General features: G+C 41.0%; 1 protein-coding gene across 6 annotated transcripts in view; it reads right to left on the reverse strand.

The window, feature by feature from the left end:
- Positions 1 to 18,357, reverse strand: part of rtel1 (regulator of telomere elongation helicase 1) — a 56,099-nt gene extending 37,742 nt beyond the window's left edge. For 5 of the 6 annotated variants that reach the window (XR_008755499.1, XM_055892565.1, XM_055892564.1 and 2 more), the window contains exons 1-17: positions 18,011 to 18,357; positions 17,442 to 17,640; positions 17,081 to 17,174; positions 16,902 to 16,983; positions 16,457 to 16,517; positions 16,071 to 16,146; positions 15,283 to 15,367; positions 12,210 to 12,275; positions 8,969 to 9,122; positions 8,712 to 8,750; positions 7,962 to 8,034; positions 5,557 to 5,654; positions 5,188 to 5,243; positions 4,739 to 4,822; positions 4,541 to 4,622; positions 500 to 632; positions 162 to 275 (exon numbers count right to left, since the gene is read on the reverse strand). Coding sequence is in view for 5 of the 6 variants with exons in the window: in XM_055892565.1 (XP_055748540.1) it covers positions 162 to 275; positions 500 to 632; positions 4,541 to 4,622; positions 4,739 to 4,822; positions 5,188 to 5,243; positions 5,557 to 5,654; positions 7,962 to 8,034; positions 8,712 to 8,750; positions 8,969 to 9,122; positions 12,210 to 12,275; positions 15,283 to 15,367; positions 16,071 to 16,146; positions 16,457 to 16,517; positions 16,902 to 16,983; positions 17,081 to 17,174; positions 17,442 to 17,640; positions 18,011 to 18,112 (1,598 nt within the window). In the remaining variant the exon portion in view is untranslated. Of the gene's footprint in view, positions 1 to 161; positions 276 to 499; positions 633 to 4,540; positions 4,623 to 4,738; positions 4,823 to 5,187; positions 5,244 to 5,556; positions 5,655 to 7,961; positions 8,035 to 8,711; positions 8,751 to 8,968; positions 9,123 to 12,209; positions 12,276 to 15,282; positions 15,368 to 16,070; positions 16,147 to 16,456; positions 16,518 to 16,901; positions 16,984 to 17,080; positions 17,175 to 17,441; positions 17,651 to 18,010 lie in introns of all 6 variants that reach the window. The other variant, XM_055892566.1, reaches the window with a different exon arrangement.
- Between the last annotated feature and the right edge of the window lie 4,781 nt (positions 18,358 to 23,138).

The raw sequence follows: 23,138 nt of genomic DNA on the forward strand, positions 1-23,138 counted from the left end.
ATGGGGTATTGTGTGTAGATTGAGGAGTGAATTTTTAAATATATTTTAGAAAAAGGCTGTAATGTAACAAAATGTGGGAAAAGTCAAGGGCGTCTGAATAGTTTCCAAAGGCACTGTATAATCACCCCAGAGAGGGTAATCACAGCGGTGGAGGTGCCCACCTGCGGTCAAATGCTGAGCTGAGCTGCACGCTGTCTGGACCGCGGTCAATTATGCTGACAAAGATCTGATCATGCTGAATCACATGGGGGTTCTCCAGGCATACTGGAAAGGGACTGTGGGGGCAAGGGGTCAAGAGAAGAAGTGAAACCCAAAAAAGGAAACCAACGGTCAGTAGAAAACACTAAAAACAGAACTGTCTCTTATGTTATGGACAAGAGCATCTGCTAAATGACAAGACAAGTATGTGATGAACAAAGTTGATGGCTAAATTCCTGTTATAGCTTTTTTCCTCTGTGTGTTTGTATGTATGTGTGTGGTTGACAAATGACACACTCACATTTGCATTTCGGAGGTGAACGAGGACAGAGGGGAGAGGGTACCGCTGGTGAGGATGATGCTGCGCACGCCCTGCCTCACCAGCTCCTGCATGCTGAACCCAGGCGAGAAGCACCAGTAACTCAGAACATTTCCTGGAATACACCACCAGAAAACATTACATCACCACTGGTTTCTTAAAATCGTAAAACACCATGGTACATCATTCAACCAGGGAACTCGGACCAAACATGAGCGCAGATGTCCATAATACACTCTGTCTAGCTCAGTTGCCTGCAGACAGATTTTGGATAGAGAATGGCCAAGCAACACTGCCTCTAGCTAGATCTAAAGTGACCGGTTGATTCAGATTTTCTTCAAGGAGGAGAGCAGTGGACTGTTCTGTTCTATACTGTACAGGGATCTCAATGTCAACCTGTAGTACAAGGGCCTTTATTCTCAAATCGCCTCAGAGTAGGAGTGCTGATCACTGAGACGCTTGGTACATAAAGCCCCAGGTTCCCTGTCAATATAATCTTACTCATTATGATCTAAAAGGCCAAACTGATCATAAATCAGCACTCCTACACTGACACGCTTTGTGAATACAGACTGAGATCTCAGTGTTCAAAATACATACATGAAACACCCTGTTTCCATTAGATACAGCGCCTTCTAGGGTAGGGCGATGTCTGGCATGACATTGTCCCATCAACCTGTCCAAACATCACTGATACGCAATTGTATCGTCTATGTATTTATTTAATTTTACCTGGGGCGCGTCGTTGTGTTGCCTAGCAATGCAGTAAACAATCTGTAATGCAGCCTGTGTCATGCACAAACCACCGATGAAAGTCTAATCATTAGACTACAATGTGGAAATCTTACCAATATTGTATTTTCTTGTGTGCAAATTAATAAACATAAATCATATTGTGATATGTGGTACCGCTAACTTTGAATGGTGATTTGGAACCCAACGTTGTAGGCCTACAGTGTGACACGAGACCCTTTCAAATGGTGATTTCGGACGATTTCAACTGAGAGCACATGTTCACCATAGAAGACATCACGTTACTCATGAAAAATATGCTTAGACCAACATGTCACATTCAAATAAAATGGCGATTGGGACAAAAATGGGAAATTAAACTTTGAAAAAAAACAATCCAGATTAAAAAGGAGTGTCTGCTACAAAAGGCCCATGATCATCCGACATTGGAGGTGAGCGAGATAAATGTCATCTGACATTTTGCACAGCTTTTGGCCCTCTCCGCTCCATCTACATACATTGTAGACCTACTCTTACATTATGTTAATAGTAGGCTAAGTCTACATATTATTATATTTATTGAAAAAGGCAATGGCAAATGGGAATAGGAAGGTGAATTGGCGTGTCCCCGGCTGTGAGGTCTATTGTGCACTGCCCGACTCCAGCGGTGCCAGTCATGTACAAATAGGTTAAAATATCATAGATAAAAAATATAAATATATAAAAACTATCGTCTGTTACATCACAATGTCGTTACCATCAACGGTGTGTCTCAAAGGGTTGGGCGATATTATATCGTAATATCGCCCAATGCCAGTGCCTTCAGAAAGTATTCATACCCGTTGAATTATTCAACATTTTGTTGTGTTACAGCCTGCTTTCAAAATGGACTAAATGGAGAGAGAAACATTCTCACCCATCTACACACAATACCCCATAATGACAAAGGGAAAACATGTTTTTAGAAATGTTAGAAACATTTATTTTAAATGAAATCCTTTGTAGAAGCACCTTTGGCGGCGATTACAGCTTTAAGTCATCTTGTATATGTACGTCTGTATCAGCTTTGCACAACTGGATTGGGGGACTTTCTCCCAATCTTTCTTGCAGATTTTCCAGTCTAAGGTCATTTGCACTCTGAAGCAGGTTCTCATCAAGGATTTGCCTGTATTTGATTCCATTCATTGTTCCCTCTATCCTTACCAGTCTCCCAGTCCCTGCCTCTAAAAAGCATCCCCATAGCACGATACTGCCACCACCATGCTTCACGGTTGGGATGGTATTAGACGGGTGTTGAGCTGTGCCTGGTTTTCTCCAGACAAAGTGCTTTGCATTCAGGCCAAAAGAGTAACATTTCTCTAAATCAGAGACTTGTCCTTTTGGCAGGTTCTCCCATCTCAGCCAAATAACTTTTGTAGTTCTGTCATTGGGTTCTTGGTCACCTCCCTGACCAAGGTCCTTCTTGGCCGGTTGGTCAGTTTGGTTGGATGGCCAGCTCTAGGCAGAGTCTGGGTAGATCGATATTTTTTCCATTTCCCAATGGAACTGTACGCTTGGAAACTTTCAACACTCTAGAAATGATTTATTCCCTTCCCCAGATATATGACTCAGCACAATTCTCTCTGAGACCTATGAACAGTTCCTTGGAGTTCATGGTATAGTTTCTGCTCTGACATGCACTGTCAACTGTGGGACCTTATAAAGACATGTGTGTTTCTTTCAAAATCATGTCCAAATAATTGAATTTGCCACAGGTGGACTCCCAAGTTGTAGTGACATCAAGGATGATCAAAGGAAATTGGATGCACCTGAGCTCAATTTGCAAAGAGGTGTGAATACCTATGTAAATGTAGTATTTCTCCATTTCATTTTCAATAAATTAGCTAATTAACATGTTTTCACTGTGTCGTTATGTGTAGATGGGTTTTTATATTTTATCCATTTCGAATTCAGGCTGTAACAAAATGTGGAATAAGTCAAGGGGTATGAATACTTTCTGAATGCACTGTAAATCATGATTGGAGGCTACCAATCAAAAGTTACAATGGAGTCCTCAAGAGGCCACCTCACATAGATGGATCTCTAATTCAGCACTGCTTAGTGCTATACACTGTAGTCCTACGGAGTATTAACCCATTTGTCTAGGCAACTTGAGATCAGTGTTCATAGTGTTACTGTTAGAGCAGTTCATGAAAAAGCCTATGTTTATTATTTTGAAAAATAAAAAAGGATATGTATATAAAAAATACTTATCTTTATGTTTTAAGAATATTTTGTTATAATGAAGGAAATATCTACCTGTGGTGGTCGGTACCGTTTAAGATGAGGGAGGACAATTATTATCACTTTTTTTTTATGAGCATGACCTTATTTCTAGTACAGCATATCATTCATATTCCATTCACCCAGCTCAATGTAACATCGATATGTTTGGGCTACTACATGACTCAAATTTTCCCTAGTCATCATGAGGTTGCTACAACCTAGCCTATGAATGAAAGTTTACAATGTAGGTGGACAGGTTGAGAGAAACATTTTAGTAATCAAGGTGACTGCCTTGCACACTCTTGCTGATCTAGGTTGTAATCATTAGTCCAATCATTAGAGTTTCTATTGGACAAATTCTGGTATGTTTATGGCCGTTTCGTTCTGTTTTCTTCCGTTTAAGAAATGTTTTTCTACAGAATCGGCGGAATGAATACACCCCTGATCACATGCAAACACAGCTCACTTTCATTGCAGCCAGATACAAACAGCATGATCACTTTGCTCATTACAATTCCTTCTCACATCTACACGCTATCCTCCTCTCTCACATTTTCCCTTCACTTGTGGACTTCAGTGCACAACACATTAGCTGTCTGTGACCAGGCAAAAAAAAAACATTCCAAGTCAAACCTTCCTATCATAACTGCTACACAGCCTACATCGTTGTCACTATATTAGCTAGCTAACGTCATAGTTAGCATAGCTAATAGAACTGACGCATTAGTAAACCCACTACACTCATGCAGTAGAGTGTACAGTCAGCAAACAGTTTAGCATTTACACCGGTGGGCCTGTGGCAATAAATTAAGAAAACCAAAAGCTCAGCTTGACTTATAAGAATTTCCGTTTTGGATAGCCATAGCCAGGTAGCTAACATAACATCTCTCTCTGAGCCGGGTGTTTGTGTAGGCTAAACTAGCTAGCTGCATTCGCTAAGTAAGTGAAAAAAGTAAGTGAAAAAAAATCTCTCTTCTCCATTTTTGAAGAAATGTATTTGTTCAACAAAGACCGACATACTGTTACCTTGTTTTTTGGAGGAAGATGAAGACCACACATCAGTATTTTGTTTTTTCTTATGATGGCTGGTGTCTTTATGGATATGGACCTGTGACAGATGATATGTGCCAAAACAGTATTAAAACCATGGTTCAAATTTACAATTCTGATTGGCATTTGTATTTCCAGATACAGATGTGAGTGACTGCAGTGCCTATTACACACCTTAAATTTAGTGGTGCTGGATTGCATGTTGAGCGGCATGTTTGCACCTTTGTTGCCCTCTTGTGTATCAACGCAGAACACCAGCTAGTGAGATAAAAGAGAAAGAACATGATACAGTATTCACATCGGACATACTTTGATAGACTTAAAACAAGGACATTGTTCCTGTTCCAATGCTTTGCATTTTGCTTTATTTCAACCACATCTCCCTTCTCTAATCCCTCTATATCATCCCCCTCTTCTTTCTTTCCCTGATCCTGCTTCTGTACTTCCCTCTGTCCCATCTGTAAGACAGGAAACCCTCTGAAAATCATTAGGTCTGAGAAGTGTTCAACATCTTTCAATTCCAATGCGTTGTTTTTACATCTGCACATTTAGTGTAAAAATGTTATTAAAAATAAATACATGAAAGGAAGAAAAAAAAACAACGCTTTAAAAGTGCACCAAACCTGAATTATGTCCGCCAATTTCTGTAATCCAGTTGTGTTCATGAATATGCCTGGTTCTGTTAATTGAAATAAACACTTATAGTATCACCGCCATCACTAACTATGTTCAGACACTCAGCATTCGAATGACAATGTAAGGTACAGTACTAGAAAAAGGCAGTGAAAAGTGAAAGCAAATAATAGAAGGCGTAACTTAAATCCTAAGACTACAATGACTCAGGACTTCAGACAAGTGGACATATAACAGCCCAATAATAACATTTTAGAACTTTCATTGAATTAGCTTTCAAAATGTTATTTTAGATTTGAACTTGATATCACATCAGAATGGCTGAATAAAGGGTAAGCCATATGAACAGAGAGACTCACTTCCAGCCAGATATCCAGTGATCTGCTCTAGGGCTTCAAAGATGGGTGTCCTTGTGTCGAATGTGAGGTGAGCCTTCTGGAACAACTCATAGATGAAGCTGAGAGGGATGATTTAAAAGTGTACAGAATGTGGATGAGCGCTTTCTACAGTGCCTTCAGAAAGTATTCATACCCCTTGACTTATTCAACATTTTGTTGTGTTACAGCCTGAATTCTAAATGGATTAAATAAATAAAAATCCTCAATCTACACCCAATAACAAAGTGAAAACATGCTTTTTGAAATGTTTGCAAATTTATTGAAAAAGAAAGAGAAATATCTAATTTACATAAGTATTCACACCCCTGAGTCAATACATGATAGAATCCCCTTTGGCAGAGATTTCAGCTGCGAGTCTTTCTGGGTAAGTCTCTAAGAGCTTTGCACAACTGGATTGTACAATATTTGCACATTCATCAAGCTCTGCCAAGTTGGTTGTTGAGAATGGCTAGACACCCATTTCCAAGTCTTGCCATAGAATTCTGCTTGAACATAAGTCAAAACTGTAACTAGGCCACTCAGGAACATTCAATGTCGTCTTGGTAAGCAACTCCAGTGTATATTTGGCTTTGTGTTTTAGGTTTTTGTCCTGCTGACAGCTGATTTTGTTCTTCCTAGAGTCTATTGGAAAGCACACTGAACCAGGTTTTCCTCCAGGATTTTGCCTGCGCTTAGGTCTACACGTTGTATTCAAGACATAATGTTAATTCTGTTCATATTCTGTTGTTATTTTCACTCTGTTATTTAGCTAGCTTGTGGAGAAACTACAATGTTGATCCATCCTCAGTTTTCTATCACAGCCATTAAACTCTAATTGTTTTAAAGTCACCATTGGCTCATGGTGAAATCACTGGGTAGTTTCCTTCATTCCGGCAAATTAGTTATGAAGGACGCCTGTATCTTTGTAGTGACAGTGTATTGATACACCATCCAGTGTGATTAATAACTTCGCCATGCTCAAAGGGTTATTCAATGTCTGCCCCCCCCCCCCATCTACCAATAGGTGCCCTTCTTTGCGAGGCATTTGTGGTTGAATCTGTGCTTAATATTCACTGCTCGACTGAGGGAACTCACAGATAATTGTTCAGTGCATTCAGAAAGTTCAGACCCCTTGACTTTTTCCACTTTGTTACGTTACAACCTTATTCTAAAAAGGTGTGCCTTTCCAAATCATGTCCAATCAATTGAATTTACCACAGGTGGACTCCAATCAAGTTGTAGAAACATCTCAAGGATTATCAATGGAAACAGGATGCAAGTGAGGTCAATTTCGAGTCTCATAGCAATGGGTCTGAATACTTATGTAAATAAGGTATTTGTTTTTTAATGTTAATACATTTGCAAACATTTATATTTGTTTAATCCATTATAGAATAAGGCTGTAATGTAACAAAATGTGAAAAAGTCAATGGGTCTGAATACTTTCCGAAGGCACTGTAATCTCTACATAATCTCTCAGTGCCAGTCAAAAGTTTGGACACACCTACTCATGCAAGGATTTTTGTTCTTTTTTACTATTTTCTACATTGTAGAATAATATTGAAGACCTTAAAACTATGAAATAACACATATGGAATCATGTAGTAACCAAAAGTGTTAAAACAAAATATATATTTGAGATTCTTCAATGTAGCCACCCTTTGCCTTGATGACAGCTTTGCACAGTCTTGGCAGTGTCTGAATAGTTACTTCTGTTTTTTATTTTTAATATAGTCGCAAACATTTCTAAAAACCTGTTTTCGCTTTGCCATTATGGGGTAGTGTGTGTAGATGGATTAAATAAAAACATTCTCTCATCAGTTTTAGAATAAGACTAACGTATCAAAATGAGGAAAAAGTCAAGGGGTTGGAATACTTTCCCAATGGACTGTATTTAGGCTTGCTACAAAAAAAGGAGGGTTGAATACTTATTGACTCAAGACATTATTATCAAGACATCACCTTTTCATTTTCAACAAAATTCCACTTTGACATTATGGGGTGTAGGCCAGTTACATAATCTCTCAATTTAATCAATTTTAAATTCAGCCTGTAATACAACAAAATATGGAAAAAGTGAAGGGTTGTGAAAATCTTCTGAAGGCACTGTAAATGCAAGCACGATGCTTTGAAGGGCATTACAAAAAAAATACACTAATGTGCATGAAGTGTAAAATGTGCTTTACCCTTCATTATCTTTGGAGATGACAGCAGTAACCAAATGCATAGCCTGTCAAGTGCTTTTGCAATGGCGCTATGAGGTGAGTTCCAAAATAAATGCACTGACTTTATCCTTAATTCTCTTTTGGGTGGTGATGACAGCCATAAGCAAAAACATCTCAATATTAATATCACGTATACCCTCTGTAAAACCCAGAAGCACACACCTTCCAGGTTTGGTGATCCCCTTGTCTGGCACGTCGTAAGAATCAATGGTCGCCTCCAGATCCAGAAGTATCTCTGCAAAACAATTTATGTAAGAAGGGAGTTGTGCAGTGCAATCTCTAAGATATTACACATTTAAACCATTGGACACATTCATTGGTGAAATCCCATGCTTCTTAAAGCAGCAATCAGCAGTAGAAACAATAACAAAGCAGTCTCCCTCACCCTGGTTTGGTAAAAAGCTGAGGGATGGGGCTGGAGAAATGTAACCATTCTCAAATGCATAGGGCTATAGATGCAAGATGCCATCCATATCAAAATGGTAGTTTTAACCATGTGTTGACGCTATATAGGGGGCGGCTTGTTCTTCCCCGAGCTGACAAGGCACAAATCTGTCATTCTGCCCCTGAACAAGGCAGTTAACCCACTGTTCCCCGGCAGGCCGTCATTGCAAATAAGAATTTGTTCTTAACTGACTTGCCTAGATAAATAAATGTTAAATTAAAAAATATATATAGTTGTTTAAAATGTTCTTCGTTTACAAACATTGGCATAAAACAAGCTTATATTTTGGGTTCTGATGGGGTACGACTAAGCTCATGAGGCATTTATAAGTTAAATTCTTCATGAATCATTGGGTACATATAATTCATTTATAAGTCCAAAAATGGATGTAGCAACTGCTGATTGCTCCTTTTAAAGATAGGAGTGTATGATGGTTGCATGACAAACATTAGGATAAAATAACTTACGTTTTATTTTAGCAATGGTGGTTATGTCCAATTTCAAACCTGGAATGAAAGAATTGTTATAGGTGGCACTTTCAAATAAAAAATAAAAAACTGTTTCCGTTTCAAATTGAACAATGTAGTAAAATTGTCATAACAATACAATTCACACGTTACTCAATCACTGGAACCAGGAGGACACTACTTCAAAGATCTCTGGAATCATGAATGCTTGTTCTTACAATGAGTTTCCAAATTGTGTAGACAATAATTATTCTGACCCCCGTTTATGGATTCCATATTGAAGTCCTCCGAGACGTCTCCTCGCCCGGCCTCTTTGGCCTGCTCCGCTAGCAGCTTGTCCACAGCATCGATGGCTGATGCCAGGTCGTAAGGCGTGAGGTCAAAAGATGTGGACTCCTCACACATCTTCTCCTGTGGGCATTTTCAGTGGTCAGAGCAGTCAAAGGCAAAATTTACAGTGGTTCATGTTCATAAGGGTAAACAACGGAAACAGTTTTCTTTGTTTTGCAAACGAAAAGGAGTACTTTGTTTTCAAAACATCCAGGTAGTCCATCCCCGTTTGTCAGTTTTCTTCCGTTTAGTGCCTAATGGATATTTTCCTGTTCATGAGTTTTGCACAAAGTGCTAAATACCTGAAAAATGGTCTCGTAATACCTGGTAATGGTTGAACCGTAATCCGCCATGCTCAAACCTTTCTTAATGGAGGAATATATTAGGATGTTGTTGAATCATTTCTGCAGATCCTCTCAAGCTCTGTCAGGTTGGATGGGGAGCGTCGCTTCACAGCTATTTTCAGGTCTCTCCAGAGATGTTAGATCGGGTTCAAGTCCGGGCTCTGGCTGGGCCACTCAAGGACATTCAGAGATTGGTCCCGAAGCCACTCCTGCAGCCGAAGCCACGTCTTGGCTGTGTGCTAACGGTCGTTGTCCTGTTGGAAGGCGAACTTTCGTCCCAGTCTGAGGTCCTGAGCGCTCTGGAGCAGGTTTTCATCAAGGACCTCTGTACTTTGCTCCCTTCATCTTTCTCTCGATCCTGACTAGTCGCCCAGTCCCTGCCGTTAAAAAACATGGTGCCAGTCGTCCTCCAGAAATGACGCTTGGCATTTAGAAACCAATCTTGTTTTCATCAGAACAGAGAATCTTGTTTCTCATGGTCTGAGAGTCCTTTAGGTGCCTTTTGGCAAACTCCAAGCGAGCTGTCATGTGTCTTTTACTGAGGAGTGGCTTCCGTCTGGCCACTCCACAATAAAGGCCTTATTGGTGGAGAGCTGCAGAGATTGTTGTCCTTCTGGAAGGTTCTCCCATCTTCACAGAGGAACTCTGGAGCTCTGTCAGGTTGACCATCGGGTTCTTGGTTACCTCCCTGACCAAGGCCCGTTCTCCCTCGATTGCTCAATTTGGCTGGGTGGTCAGCACTAGGAAGAGTCTTGGTGGTTCCAAACTTCTTCCATTTAAGAATGATAGAGGCCACTGTTACTGGGGACCTTCAATGCTGCAGACATTTTTTAAAACACAATCCTGTCTCGGAGCTCTACAGACAATTCCTTTGACCTCATGGCTTGGTTATTGCTCGGACATGCACTGTCAACTTTGGGACGGTATATAGACAGGTTTGGGCCTTTCCAAATCATGTCCAATCAATTGAATTTACCATAGGTGGACTCCAATCAAGTTGTAGAAACATCTCAATGATGATCAAAGTCTCATAGCAAAAGGGTCTGAATACTTATGTAAATTCGTTTTTTAAATGTATTTTGTAAATTGGCAACAATTTCAAAAAACCTGTTTTCGCTTAGTCATTATGCGTTATTGTGTGTTGATTGATGAGGAAAATGTTTTATTTAATCCATTTTAGAATAAGGCTGTAACGTAACAAAATGTGGAAAAAGTGAAGGGGTCTGAATACTTTCCGAATGCACTATATAGTACTGCAGTAGGCAATCAGAGTTGGGAGACTGAAGAGACAACCAGCCACTTGGCAGCCTTCCGAGTTGTTCTCAAAGTTGTAATAACTCCAAACTCCTGGACAAGCAAACCAGTTTTGCCTGAAATTAAAATGGAGACATAAGAAATAAATCAACTTGACTGGTTCTCGTTTTTTCTTCCGACCTATAAAATGGATTGAAGTTGGGACTTTGGGGGACTAAGGGTGGCAGTGTCGACACACTATGGATGCAGATCTCGATTATTTGCCTTAGTCATGCTCGTGCTCTGCAGTTTCTATTTGTCTGGCAGACATTTAATGGCTGCTCTTTAGTTTCACAAAAGCAGACTACAGCTACTGCCGATGATGCCTTACTGAAATAAATATTGCTCTATTCTCTATCCACACAGTCAAAAACAATAGTTGTAAAGGAAAGCCAACAGTGTGAAAATGGCTATAAAGATAATGGACATTTTTCTCACAGGGGGAGAAGCCAATCAGGGCCACGTTCAGTAGGCAAACATTGTGGATAGAAATGTACTATTTATGACAAATATGCCTCTCTGACTCTATTCATGACCATGTACCACAGTGTTATGGTGCTGTGCGACGTTTGTTCTTGGTAGTTGGTTTTGGAGCATATGACTGCCGGTTTATTATTGCAAAGTCAGGGGCTCCTATTAGTGCCAGGAGGCTGGGCGCCAACAGCCTTGCGTGACTTGCACATCGTCTCCCCATGTTCTATTCCGTCCCCCACTCCGATCTGGTTGTGGTCTAAAAAGGCAGGCAGGGAGGGTGTACACTGACTGCAGTGCGGTGTGTGTGATCAGGCAGATTGCGTAACACCCAGAGGAGAGCAGGTTGTTCTCAGGCTCTCTCACGGAAGGCTGCCACACTGGCTCTGACTGGAGTGGGTTTAATAGGACACACCAGGATAGTGTTGTTCAGTAGGGAGAAAAGGTTGTAAAAAGGCAAGGTACTACCTGAATTTGTCCAGTAATTTTTTTTTGATTTTCATGTTTTACAGTGTGCTTTAGTGAACACGACCCTGAAGGTAGAGGATAGAAAATAACTGGGATAAAACAGATAAGTATTAAAATATCCTCAAATAAAAAATGGTACATTCTGTACTGTTGACTCATGAAACATTTGATCTCAAATCCAAAACGCTGGAGTAAAGAGACAATTTAAAAGATTTAGCTTTACTTTCCAAATAAATACATAGGGGAGTGTATATTGATGAAATGTGTGGGTGGTATTTTTTGCAACTTGCAGATTTACTTATATTTTTTGCAGAACTGTGTGCACACGTTGCAATGTACCCCCATCAAAATCCTCTTATTAAAAATGTATCTTCCTATTGTGCCCCGATGAAGGCATTTAGCCAAAAAAGTGCTTTGGATAATTGACTACCTTAAAATTGTATTAACATTTTCCTTTAAGAAAGGCTGAATGCTTTATATCTTCGTGGAACTTAGATGTTTCAAAATGGTGGTGGGTGAAGAAGGGGATCATCAATTATCAATGACCTCCATTGCACATGAATAAACCAAGGAGACCTGCAGTCCAACTTACCACGTTATGCGCTTCGTCGAAAATGACCACTGCCCCTTTCAACTCGATGTTGTGCGCCCTGCGACTCTGTCAAGCAATGAGGAAGAAATGTAAAATGAATTGTGAAAAGAGCACAATTTTGTGAAAATCTACCTTTAAAGCCAATATGTATTCTATATGCATCCATGTCATGACTAAAGCATGCTAATATAGCAGTCTAAAATAAGCCTGACAGGGGTTTAATGGCTAGCACATGAGAAACATCTGCTGTAAGTAAGATTGACCAAGTACCTAAAAGCAGCACGTACAGACCCTTTCAAGGCGGGCATGACACAGCAGTTTCTCCAAAGCTTACATTTGTACTAGAGGTCGACCGATTAATCGGAATGGCCGACTAATCGGGGACGATTTCAAGTTTTCATAACAAATCGGAAATCGGTATTTTTGGGCGCCGATTTATTTTATTTTTTACACCTTTATTTCATCTTTATTTAACTAGGCAAGTCAGTTAAGAACACATTCTTATTTTCAATGACGGCCTAGGAACGTTCTGTCTCGTTCAGGGGCAGAAAGACAGATTTTTAACCTTGTCAGCTCGGGGGATTCAATCTTGCAACCTTACAGTTAACTAGTCCAATACTCTAACACTGATTACATTGCACTCCACGAGGAGCCTGCCTGTGCCGCGAATGCAGTAAGCTAAGGTAAGTTGCTAGCTAGCATTAAACTTATCTTATAAAAAACAATCAATCAATGACTGTCATTGCTCCAATGTGTACTTAACCATAAACATCAATGCCTTTCTTAAAATCAATACACAAGTATATATTTTTAAACCTGCATATTTAGCTAAAATAAATCCAGGTTAGCAGGCAATATTAACCAGGTGAAATTGTGTCATTTCTCTTGCGTTCATAGCACGCAGAGTCAGGGTATATGCAACAGTTTGGGCCGCCTGGCTCTTTGCGAACTAATTTGCCAGAATTTTACGTAATTATGACATAACATTAAAGGTTGTGCAATGTAACAGGAATATTTAGACTCATGGATGCCACCCGTTAGATAAAATACGGAACGGAATAAACGTTTTGTTTTTGAGGTGATAGTTTCCGGATTAGTCAAAAGGTATATGGTTTAGAGAGAAATAGTCGACGCGTTATAAATCCTGTAATAACTTGCGGCTGAACTTGAAAGGGGTTCCTTCATTATTTTACCGTTCATGTCTTCCATAGAGAATGTCTTGATCTACTTCAAATAAGGTCTGTGTTTCGTGCAGGCTTAAACCGCCTCTACGTTTTGATACCCATGTAAATCTCACTAGGATAAGGTAACATTTGTCAACATATTTTCATAAATCCACTCAACAAATTTTTTTATCTTCGCTTATATTTAGGCAATATTGATCAGAGTTACCTTGTTCTATAGATATTGTGAGCGCTGCGTGTAACAAATCCAGTATCAGGATAAATAAAAAGCGAGGTCTGCTAACTTTCTTTAATAATGTTTAATTAACGCAAACAATAAATGGCAAATGCAGTTTTCGTATATACGGGTTTGCTGTATCACCGCGCAGGGTAAAACAGGGAACTGGCAGGAAGTACGTAAACAGCTGTTCTTATACCGTGATGACGTAGTTCCAACGCGTCTGTTGGCCTATCACAGTAGAGGCTGAGCGTGGTTTAAACTTTGCTCAGCCTATTGCCGGTACTCAGACTTGTCCCCTTCTCGCAGATGTCCGCATCTGGTCGTTGCGTAGATTAGATCCGTCTTGTGTCTCCCCTCAATTCTACACTCAAACAGTTCCTTATTTGGTATTGTCCAGTGCCCTACCCTCCCTAGTTGCCCCAGAGATAAGCACCCCCCCCCCCCCCTCTCCAGATTGACCACAGCTTTAATGGCCTGTCACTCTATGTTGGTCAGTCTTTACACACATACATCTGTATTGTGTGTGTGTGTGTGTGTGTGTGTGTGTGTGTGTGTGCGTGCGTGTGTAACAAAACAATATTCATATTCATACAATATGGTAGCAGGCTATAGTGCATAAACATAAAACCTAACAATATCTACACAGTTATAAAATTGGCAAGGTGGTGTAAGCATACACAAAACACAGACCTTATTTAAAGTGAATCTAAAAAATATCCCATGGAATAAATGAAGAAACCGCTTTTCAGATTTTGCTAGGTGTCATGGGAATTATGACTCGCACTTTGGTCGTCAATTCTTACCATGCCCATTATTAAAATAGGATTTCCTGCATATAGAAATGACAGTTTTTGTTTTCAACATTCATCACAGGTAACTTAAACTCTATTTTTATTCAAACAGTTGAGTATTTGTCTCCTAAGCAGACTCTTCCGTATCATTGTCACTTCAGAGGTGTGTGTGTATTTATGTATTATATTAAGTTAAAATAAAAGTGTTCATTGTTCATTCAGTATTGTTGCAATTGTCATTATTACAAAAATGTGTGTGTGTGCATGATATTTATATATATATATATATAAAAAATATAAAAAATAATAATAAATCGGCATTGGCTTTTTTTGTCCTCCAATAATCGGTATCGGTGTTGAAAAATCATAATCGGTCGACCTCTAATTTGTACTATTAAGCAACTGGCTGAAACTGAAATCTAAAATATTGCATTATAACTTTGCAGAGAAAGAAAAGAGACACACATTTCTTTAGTGTGATTCAACAATAATACATCATAACGAGCAGTTAAATTTGATTCAACAAAGCCAGTCAACTGACAGGTCAATAAATCTTACTTGGTAGCATTGGATATACTGTATGATGCTCTGTGAATTCTTGTTTGATTAAGTAAATTACTTGCTACTACTATAAAGCTAAAGAACGGTCAAGACCATTTTCAGGGAGAAATGATTGTGCCTCCTCACACATCAGGGTCATATTCACTTGGCACCAAACAGAAGACAACAGACTTGGAGAGGGAGAGACTACCTTAACTTATCCAATAAGAAACCTATGTTTTTGTGCTCGGTGCAAAACATTTTGCTATGGTGTGCACTAATAAATATGACCCATATGGCCTCGCATTCTCAGAATCACAGAGGAACACTTGGCTCACCTTTGGGTCCAGTAGATAGTTGTACGGCATGAATATGATTTCTGCCTGCTGTTTCAAGGAGCGTGCGAGGTAGTATGGGCATACCCTATGAAAACAAGGCAACTGTGAGACAAAGAAAAAGGGATGCTCCAGTAAATCAATACATTTACAACATAGGGATATTAAAGTCCTCTCCAGAAATAAGTCAATGATTGCATGAAGAAAGAGTATGGCAGGGAGAAAAAAAAAGATGAGTTCAGTGCGATTTGGAATGAAGATGAAAGGCACAGGTTAAAGACTGAATTCAATCCATCTTCATTAATAAGTATGAAAAGAATTGACCTTGTAAAAACACAATAGTCTCAAACTAAACCTCCCTGGCAAAACTCTAGTTGAGTTAATAATTACAAATCCCATATGGCTACATCCAAAAGTTTGCCTCTAGTCCTTACACCCCCTGCCTATCTGAATTGCAAGACAAATTAATTACAAAACACAATGCCTCAAAATACATCCTCCTGTTTCCCAGGTTTCTATTAGTTGCCAGTGTGGGTGGCACTTCAGAGGGAATCCAGTGGGATGCCATACTGTAACTGATGGCTCCAGCTATAACTGAAAGCCTATATATCTGGCAACCGGCATCCCATGAAACAGCATTTGCAGCTTAAATGCTTGAGAGACATTAATATTCCAATATGCCCTCCACAAACAAGACTAATGATAATGGTTTGTAGCCAAGCTGGTAAAGCTAGGGATTTGGAAGAAGGGGTGGAATAGTACAAGAAGGGGTGGAATGGGAGATTTCATACCTTTGCTTGTTGCCAGCTTTCACCAGATCTTCAACATCCAGAATGGAGTTCACCAGGTCTTTATCCATGCTCTTCTCTGGAGATGGGAGAAAATCAAATATCCGATTTCACAATTAATTGCAGGCATTTAAATTAATTCAAATATTGGTCAATGACAGTTACTATCTTGGGGGGGAAAAAATTAGACAGCCGTACACAATAGCTTATGAACTTCTGTTTTTACTAGATTTTGTCAATGTCCTCAATCATAGAGGATAATAAAAGTCAGTGCTTAAAGACAGTATCAGGCATAAAGATACACATATTACTAGTGTAATATTTTATAGTAGTGTTCTATTTAATTCTGTGGTATGAGCCATCCTCTCTCAATCTCTTTACACGCATACCTTCAACATTGTTGTAGAAGACGCACGACCTGGTGGAGATCTTTTGCCTACACATGTGAACCTGGGAAGAGAATACCATGTCAGTCAGATTCAGGATATATCAACTGAGGCTCTGAAATCCCAAAATAATGTCTAACATGTATATTTATGGATAAAAATAAGTTGTAAAGGACAGCATGTGTTATTTATACCATACAGATTGAAAACTGTAAATCATGAATTGTAGAAGCAAAACATATGGATTTGGTAAAGTGATTAGAACAGGGTATAGACTGATTTGGTAAAGACAGAACACAAACTAATTTGATGCCTCACACATTCTGACTTGACATCTACTAATTGCACGTTGACAGAAGCTCACTGCACCTCTACTGTCCATCCTAATATGGTTGATTCATCACAAGCTGTGTTGACCTCTCAGACTTTATTCCTATCCTTTCTGTACCTTAAGGTGGTTGCTCTCCTGACGCATCACCTCCGGGTTAATACAAAGCTGCTCCCTGGATCCTAACACGCACACTTTGGGCCTGAAAGTCAGAAAACAACAACACCATTTTAACACTGACGATAATTGCAACGTACACAAGGGTGTGAGTCTTCTAGGATTAACAAGAAGGCCCTTACCTGTAGGAAGTGTTCTTTAACTCATTAATAACCTGGGTCAGCTGAGAATGTGTCCTGGATGCATAGATGATCTTTGGAATATCAGTATAATAAGCTACAAGGGACAAAGATATCATAAAAGGGATTAAAAAATGTATTAACATACAGGTGTAAATATAAAAGCATGATGATCTACTAAAGAAAACAAAATGTGTTAAGAAAAACAACATAGTTTGTATCAGTATTGATCAGATTATGTGAACTGGACTGCACATTTTGCTGAATTAGCCTAGTATTGCAATCAGCAACATCACGATGGCAGTTATATGATAGATTAGCCGTTTTTCATGCAGAACAGATGCTATGTGTGTGGTGCCCATACTTGTTGTGTCTCCATCTGTTGCAGCGGTCCCCCACGATGCCAATGGTGTGTTGGGGAAAAGCTCTGCTCCTCCCATCTTTTCTGCTATCTTCCTGGCAGAAATGGTGTCTTTGAAGTAGTCCCTCCAGGCAAGGGTGGCACACAGCAGGCATAGGGTTTTACCCGTGCCTGTCGGACTCTCCAGAACCCCATTTACCTTCTGAAATACACTTATTAAAATGTGTTTCAACAGCGTTCCCCTTGCACTGCTGAGAATCTGTTGGTTTGTGTAGCGGCCACTGTTCATACATGGGGATTAAGAGTTTACATTTCCACTGTCGCTAGGTTGTTTGCATTACTTTTTAAAATTATTATTTTGTATTAATTCCTGCATTTATTAATTCAGGTTGATAGCTAGCTAATTTATTTATCTGAGCATGTTGACTCTACAAGTTACTGTGCCCATCTTAAACCCACCTCAATCTGACCCGACGGCCAATGACATTTCACACAAAAAATGCACTTCCTGGATAGCTTGCTAACTTTGATAGCAAGATGGTCATGTTTGAAGGTCCATAAAGCACACTTACGTTTTGTAGACACTCAATCACCTTACTCATATAATCCTTCTGACATTCGTATGGGGTGAAAGGGAAATCCACAGTTATCCCTTTCAAAGTCAGTGGAGGCATCGTTTTTCAGCAGGCTCGCGCAGTTTGCTAGCTGGCTACATTAGCAGATGAGTAAACTAGCTCTTTAGCTAAAGCAACCTAACAAGTACAGGCTGTCAAACCACAGAACTGGTCAGCACCTGAAACATAACTAAGGATGTATGGAGTTGCTTGGCTGATGTATCTTCCCGAATTCAATTCACCGGAATTAAAGACAGTCAGTGCGGTTCAACTTTCATGCTTGGCGCGAACTCTCTGCTTTCACACATGCGCACTTTCGCAAAGATTACAAGCAAAGGCATGGCTCTTTGCTGCCTCATGATAGGCTCATCTACTAACTCGATGGACATTAGATTATTATGTGCTCTGACTGTTGATGCGTTTGCTTGAATTGAATTTGTATAGTGGCCAATGCTTATAGTCTTTCTCCACAACAGAATGTCTGTGATGTTGTCCGGCAGTGTCATTGATATGAAATCAAATACATTTTGCGAACACACACACACACACACACACACACACACACACACACACACACACACACACACACACACACACACACACACACGTGCAGACTACACAACCACACTCATAGACAGACAAACATGGTAGAAGGTATGCTCTCTTTCTCTCTCGTAAATTAGCAGAGCACCCAGAAATTAGCAAAAGCGCCATATAAACCGGGTGGTTCGAGCCCTGAATGCTGATTGTCTGAAACAGTGTTATACCACGGGTATGACAAAACAATACTTTTATTCTTCTAATTACTTTGGTAAACAGTTTACAATAGCAATGAGGCACCTCGGGGTTTGTGGCTGCATCCAGGTGCTCTGCATTGTGTCATGCATAACAGCCATTAACAGTGCCACAAGTCCTTGGTCCTTATTGCTTAATTAGACATAATGTATTCGTTGTAGAAGTTGATCTCAAAAAGTCAGACAGAAGTAGATAATAAGGAAAAATAATATGCTTATTTAATGAAAACAAGACACTTGGATGTTCACCTCAATATGAAATCAGGCATGGGGTTCATATATACAGTCATTGGGTTGTTCAATGGCATACATGTATTTGTTTTTTTTATCTATCACTTGGTGATTTCATTTCAGAGAGACAAATTATCCTGTTTTGTTGCAAACGCTATATATTCGCCTCACTGAGAGAAACAAGTAGTACTGCTAAGTTTTACATAGTGAACTGTGAAAAGTAACTAGCCTACATTTTTTATAAAGAACGGTATAATTGAATTATCAATACAGCAATATAGATCTGTAAGTAAAATATAAACATTTGACATTTTAATCAGATGCTCTTATCCAGAGTGACTTACAGTTCAACCACATATCACAGTCAAAAATACAGGACTTGAATATTCCATTCCAGCTAAACAATTGATAAATAGCGTTTTTGCAACAAAACCCATTTTAATACACTTCTAAAATCTATTAATAGAACATTTGAGAACAGTAAGATTTTACACACATGTGAAGGTACATATAAGCAATAATTTCTGAGGAAAAAACACAAATGTGAAAAATTGGTGGATATAGCTTTTTTCCAATATAAATGCAATATAAAAACATGGATATTTTCTTTCACAGACAGGAAGCTTTGCCATGCTCTGCTGCCAGTATCAAGAAGGAGAGGCCAGTTCAAGATTTAATTGACCACAACAACAAAACTCATATCAACTATTCTTGCTCCAGACATTCTTGCTTCAACACTGTTGTGTGTGTTTTTATCCCAAAATGACGGAGCACATCTTGGAGCTCCAAGGTGCAACAAGCTAGAAGAGCCCAAACTGACCTAGCTCTGGTCCAGTCGTTGGTCAAAGTTCTTCCACGTTAGTGCACATTCCGCCACTACGACTGGCGCACAATCCCCTACTACAAGTGGAGAAATGCTCACAAGTGCCCTGGACCAGAGCTAAACCTGAACCAGTAAGCTGAAACAATGTATTGCTAAGGACTCCTTACATGTACAGTTTTCCTATATACAGTGGGGAGAACAAGTATTTGATACACTGCCGATTTTGCAGGTTTTCCTACTTACAAAGCATGTAGAGGTCTGTAATTTTTATCATAGGTACACTTCAACTGTGAGAGACGGAATCTAAAACAAAAATTCCCCAGGCACAGATCTGGGGAAGGGTACCTACCAAAAAATGTCTGCAGTATTGAAGGTCCCCAAGAACACAGTGACCTACATCATTCTTAAATGGAAGATGTTTGGAACCACCAAGACTCTTCCTAGAGCTTGACGCCTGGCCAAAAGAAAAATCAGGGGGGAAGGGCCTTGGTGATGGAGCTGACCAAGAACCTGATTGTCACTCTGACAGAACTCTAAGGTTCCTCTGTGGAGATGATAGAACCTTCCAAAAGGATAACCATCTATGCAGCGCTCCACCAACCACGACAGCCCGCTTGGATACCAAGCATCATGTTGAGGATCTTCAAAGAAGAATTGGAGAAACTCACAAAATAAAGGTGTGCCAAGCTTGTAGGGGCATACCCAAGAAGACTCAATGCTGTAATCGCTGCCAAAGGTGCTTCAACAATGTGATGCGTAAAGGGTCTGAATACTTGTGATATTTCAGTTTATTATTTGTAATAAGTTTACAAAAAGTTCTAAAAACCTGTTTTTGCTTTATCATTATGGGGTATTGTGTGTAGATTGAAGAGAAAAAAACAATTAAAACATTTTAGAATAAGGCTGTCACATAATAAAATGTCAAGGGGTCTGAATACTTTCCGAAGGCACTGTAGATACAGTTGAAGTCAGAAGTTTACATACACTTAGGTTGGAGTCATTAAAACTTGTTTTTCAACCACTCCACAAATTTCTTGTTAACAAACTATAGTTTTGGCAAGTCGGTTAGGACATCTACTGCACATGACACAGGTAATTTGTCCAACAATTGTTTACATACAGATTATTTCACTTATAATTCACTGTATCACAATTCCAGTGGGTCAGAATTTTACATACACTAAGTTGGCTGTGCCTTTAAACAGCTTGGAACATTCCAGAAAAGGATGTAATGGCTTTAGAAGCTTCTGATGGGCTGATTGACATAATGTTGCGATTTTGTATTTAGAGGTAGGTCAAGCGCAGGAGAGCAGAGATGTCCAAATAGCGTCTTTTAATAGGCAAGTCCACAACAATAAGGTCAGGTACAATACCAAATAAACGCCCACGACAAAAGAGAACACAGTTACTCACGGAAGGAGGAAAAACAACACTCCTTAAACTTATACACAATTGGTATATACGTGAAAATAACTGAGGCACAACCTCAAGGAGCAACATGACACAAATTATCCCTCACAAACCTAAGCAGGCAACAGGGGTAATTATACACACAGAAATAAAGCAAATGAAACCAGGTGTGAAAGAACCAAAGACAAAACAAACGGAAAAGGAAAAAAGGATCGGTGATGGCTAGTAGGCCGGCTACGCCGACCGCCGAGCACCACCCGAACAGGGAGAGGAACCACCTTCGGTGGAAGTCGTGACAGTACCCCCCCCATGACGCGCGGCTCCCGCAGCACGCCGACGCCGGCCTCGAGGACAACCCGGAGGACGAGGCACAGGGCGATCCGGATGGAGGCGGTGAAACTCCCTCAGCATTGATGGGTCTATTACGTCCTCCACCGGCACCCAGCATCTCTCCTCCGGGCCGTACCCCTCCCAATCCACGAGGTACTAAAGGCCCCTCACCCGACGCCTCGAGTCCAGCATGGACAGAACTCCGCCCCCCCCCCCCCCCCCCGATGTCCAGGGGGGGGGGGGCGGAGGGACCTCCTGCACTTTAGCTTCTTGAAGCGGACCAGCCACCACCGGCCTGAGGAGAGACACATGATACGAGGGGTTAATACGGTAATAAGGGGGAGCTGTAACCTATAACACACCTCGTTTATTCTCCTCAGGGCTTTAAATGGCCCCACAAACCGCGGACCCAGCTTCCGGCAGGGCAGGCGGAGGGGCAGGTTTCGGGTCGAGAGCCAGACCCGGTCCCCTGGTGCGAACACCGGGGCCTCACTGCGGTGGCGGTCAGCGCTTGCCTTCTGCCGCCCTTCGGCCCGTTTAAGGTACCCGTGGGCGGCCTCCCAGGTCTCCCTCGAGCGCCGCACCCATTCGTCCACCACAGGAGCCTCGATCTGGCTCTGATGCCACGGTACCAGGACCGGCTGATACCCCAACACGCACTGGAAGGGCGATAGGTTCTTAGAGGAGTGGCGGAGTGAGTTCTGGGCCATCTCTGCCCATGGGATGAACTTCGCCCACTCCCCTGGCCTGTCCTGGCAATACGACTGCAGAAACCTACCCACATCCTAGTTTACTCTCTCCACCTGCCCATTACTCTCGGGGTGAAAACCTGAGGTAAGGCTGACCGAGACCCCCAGACGTTCCATGAACGCCTTCCAAACCCTGAACGTGAACTGGGGACCCTGATCAGAAACCATGTCCTCAGGCACCCTGTAGTGCCGGAAGACGTGTGTTAACAGGGCCTCCGCAGACTGTAGGACCGTAGGGAGACCGGGCAAAGGGAGGAGACGACAGGACTTAGAAAACCGATCCACAACGACCAGGATCATGGTGTTGCCCTGTGACGAAGGCAGATCGGTCAGGAAGTCCACCGACAGGTGTGACCAAGGCCGCTGTGGAACGGGAAGGGGTTGTAACTTCCCTCTGGGCAGGTGCCTGGGAGCCTTGCACTGAGTGCACAAAGAGCAGGAGGACACATAAATCCTCACGTCCTTGGCCAAAGTGGACCACCAGTACTTCCCACTAAGACATCGCACCGTCCTACCGATGCCCGGATGACCAGAGGAGGGTGACGTGTGAGCCCACCAGTTCAACCTGTCGCGAACTTCAAGTGAAACGTACACCCGTCCAGCTGGACACTGTGGTGGAGTAGGCTCTAAACGCGACGCCCGCTCGATGTCCACCTCCCACACCACCGGTGCCACCAGACAAGAGGCCGGAAGTATGGGAGTGGGATCGATTGACCGCTCCTCCGTATCATACAGTCGGGACAGTGCGT

The sequence above is a fragment of the Salvelinus fontinalis genome, chromosome 31, assembly GCF_029448725.1.
Source record: "Salvelinus fontinalis isolate EN_2023a chromosome 31, ASM2944872v1, whole genome shotgun sequence".
In the NCBI taxonomy this organism is placed as follows: domain Eukaryota; kingdom Metazoa; phylum Chordata; class Actinopteri; order Salmoniformes; family Salmonidae; genus Salvelinus; species Salvelinus fontinalis.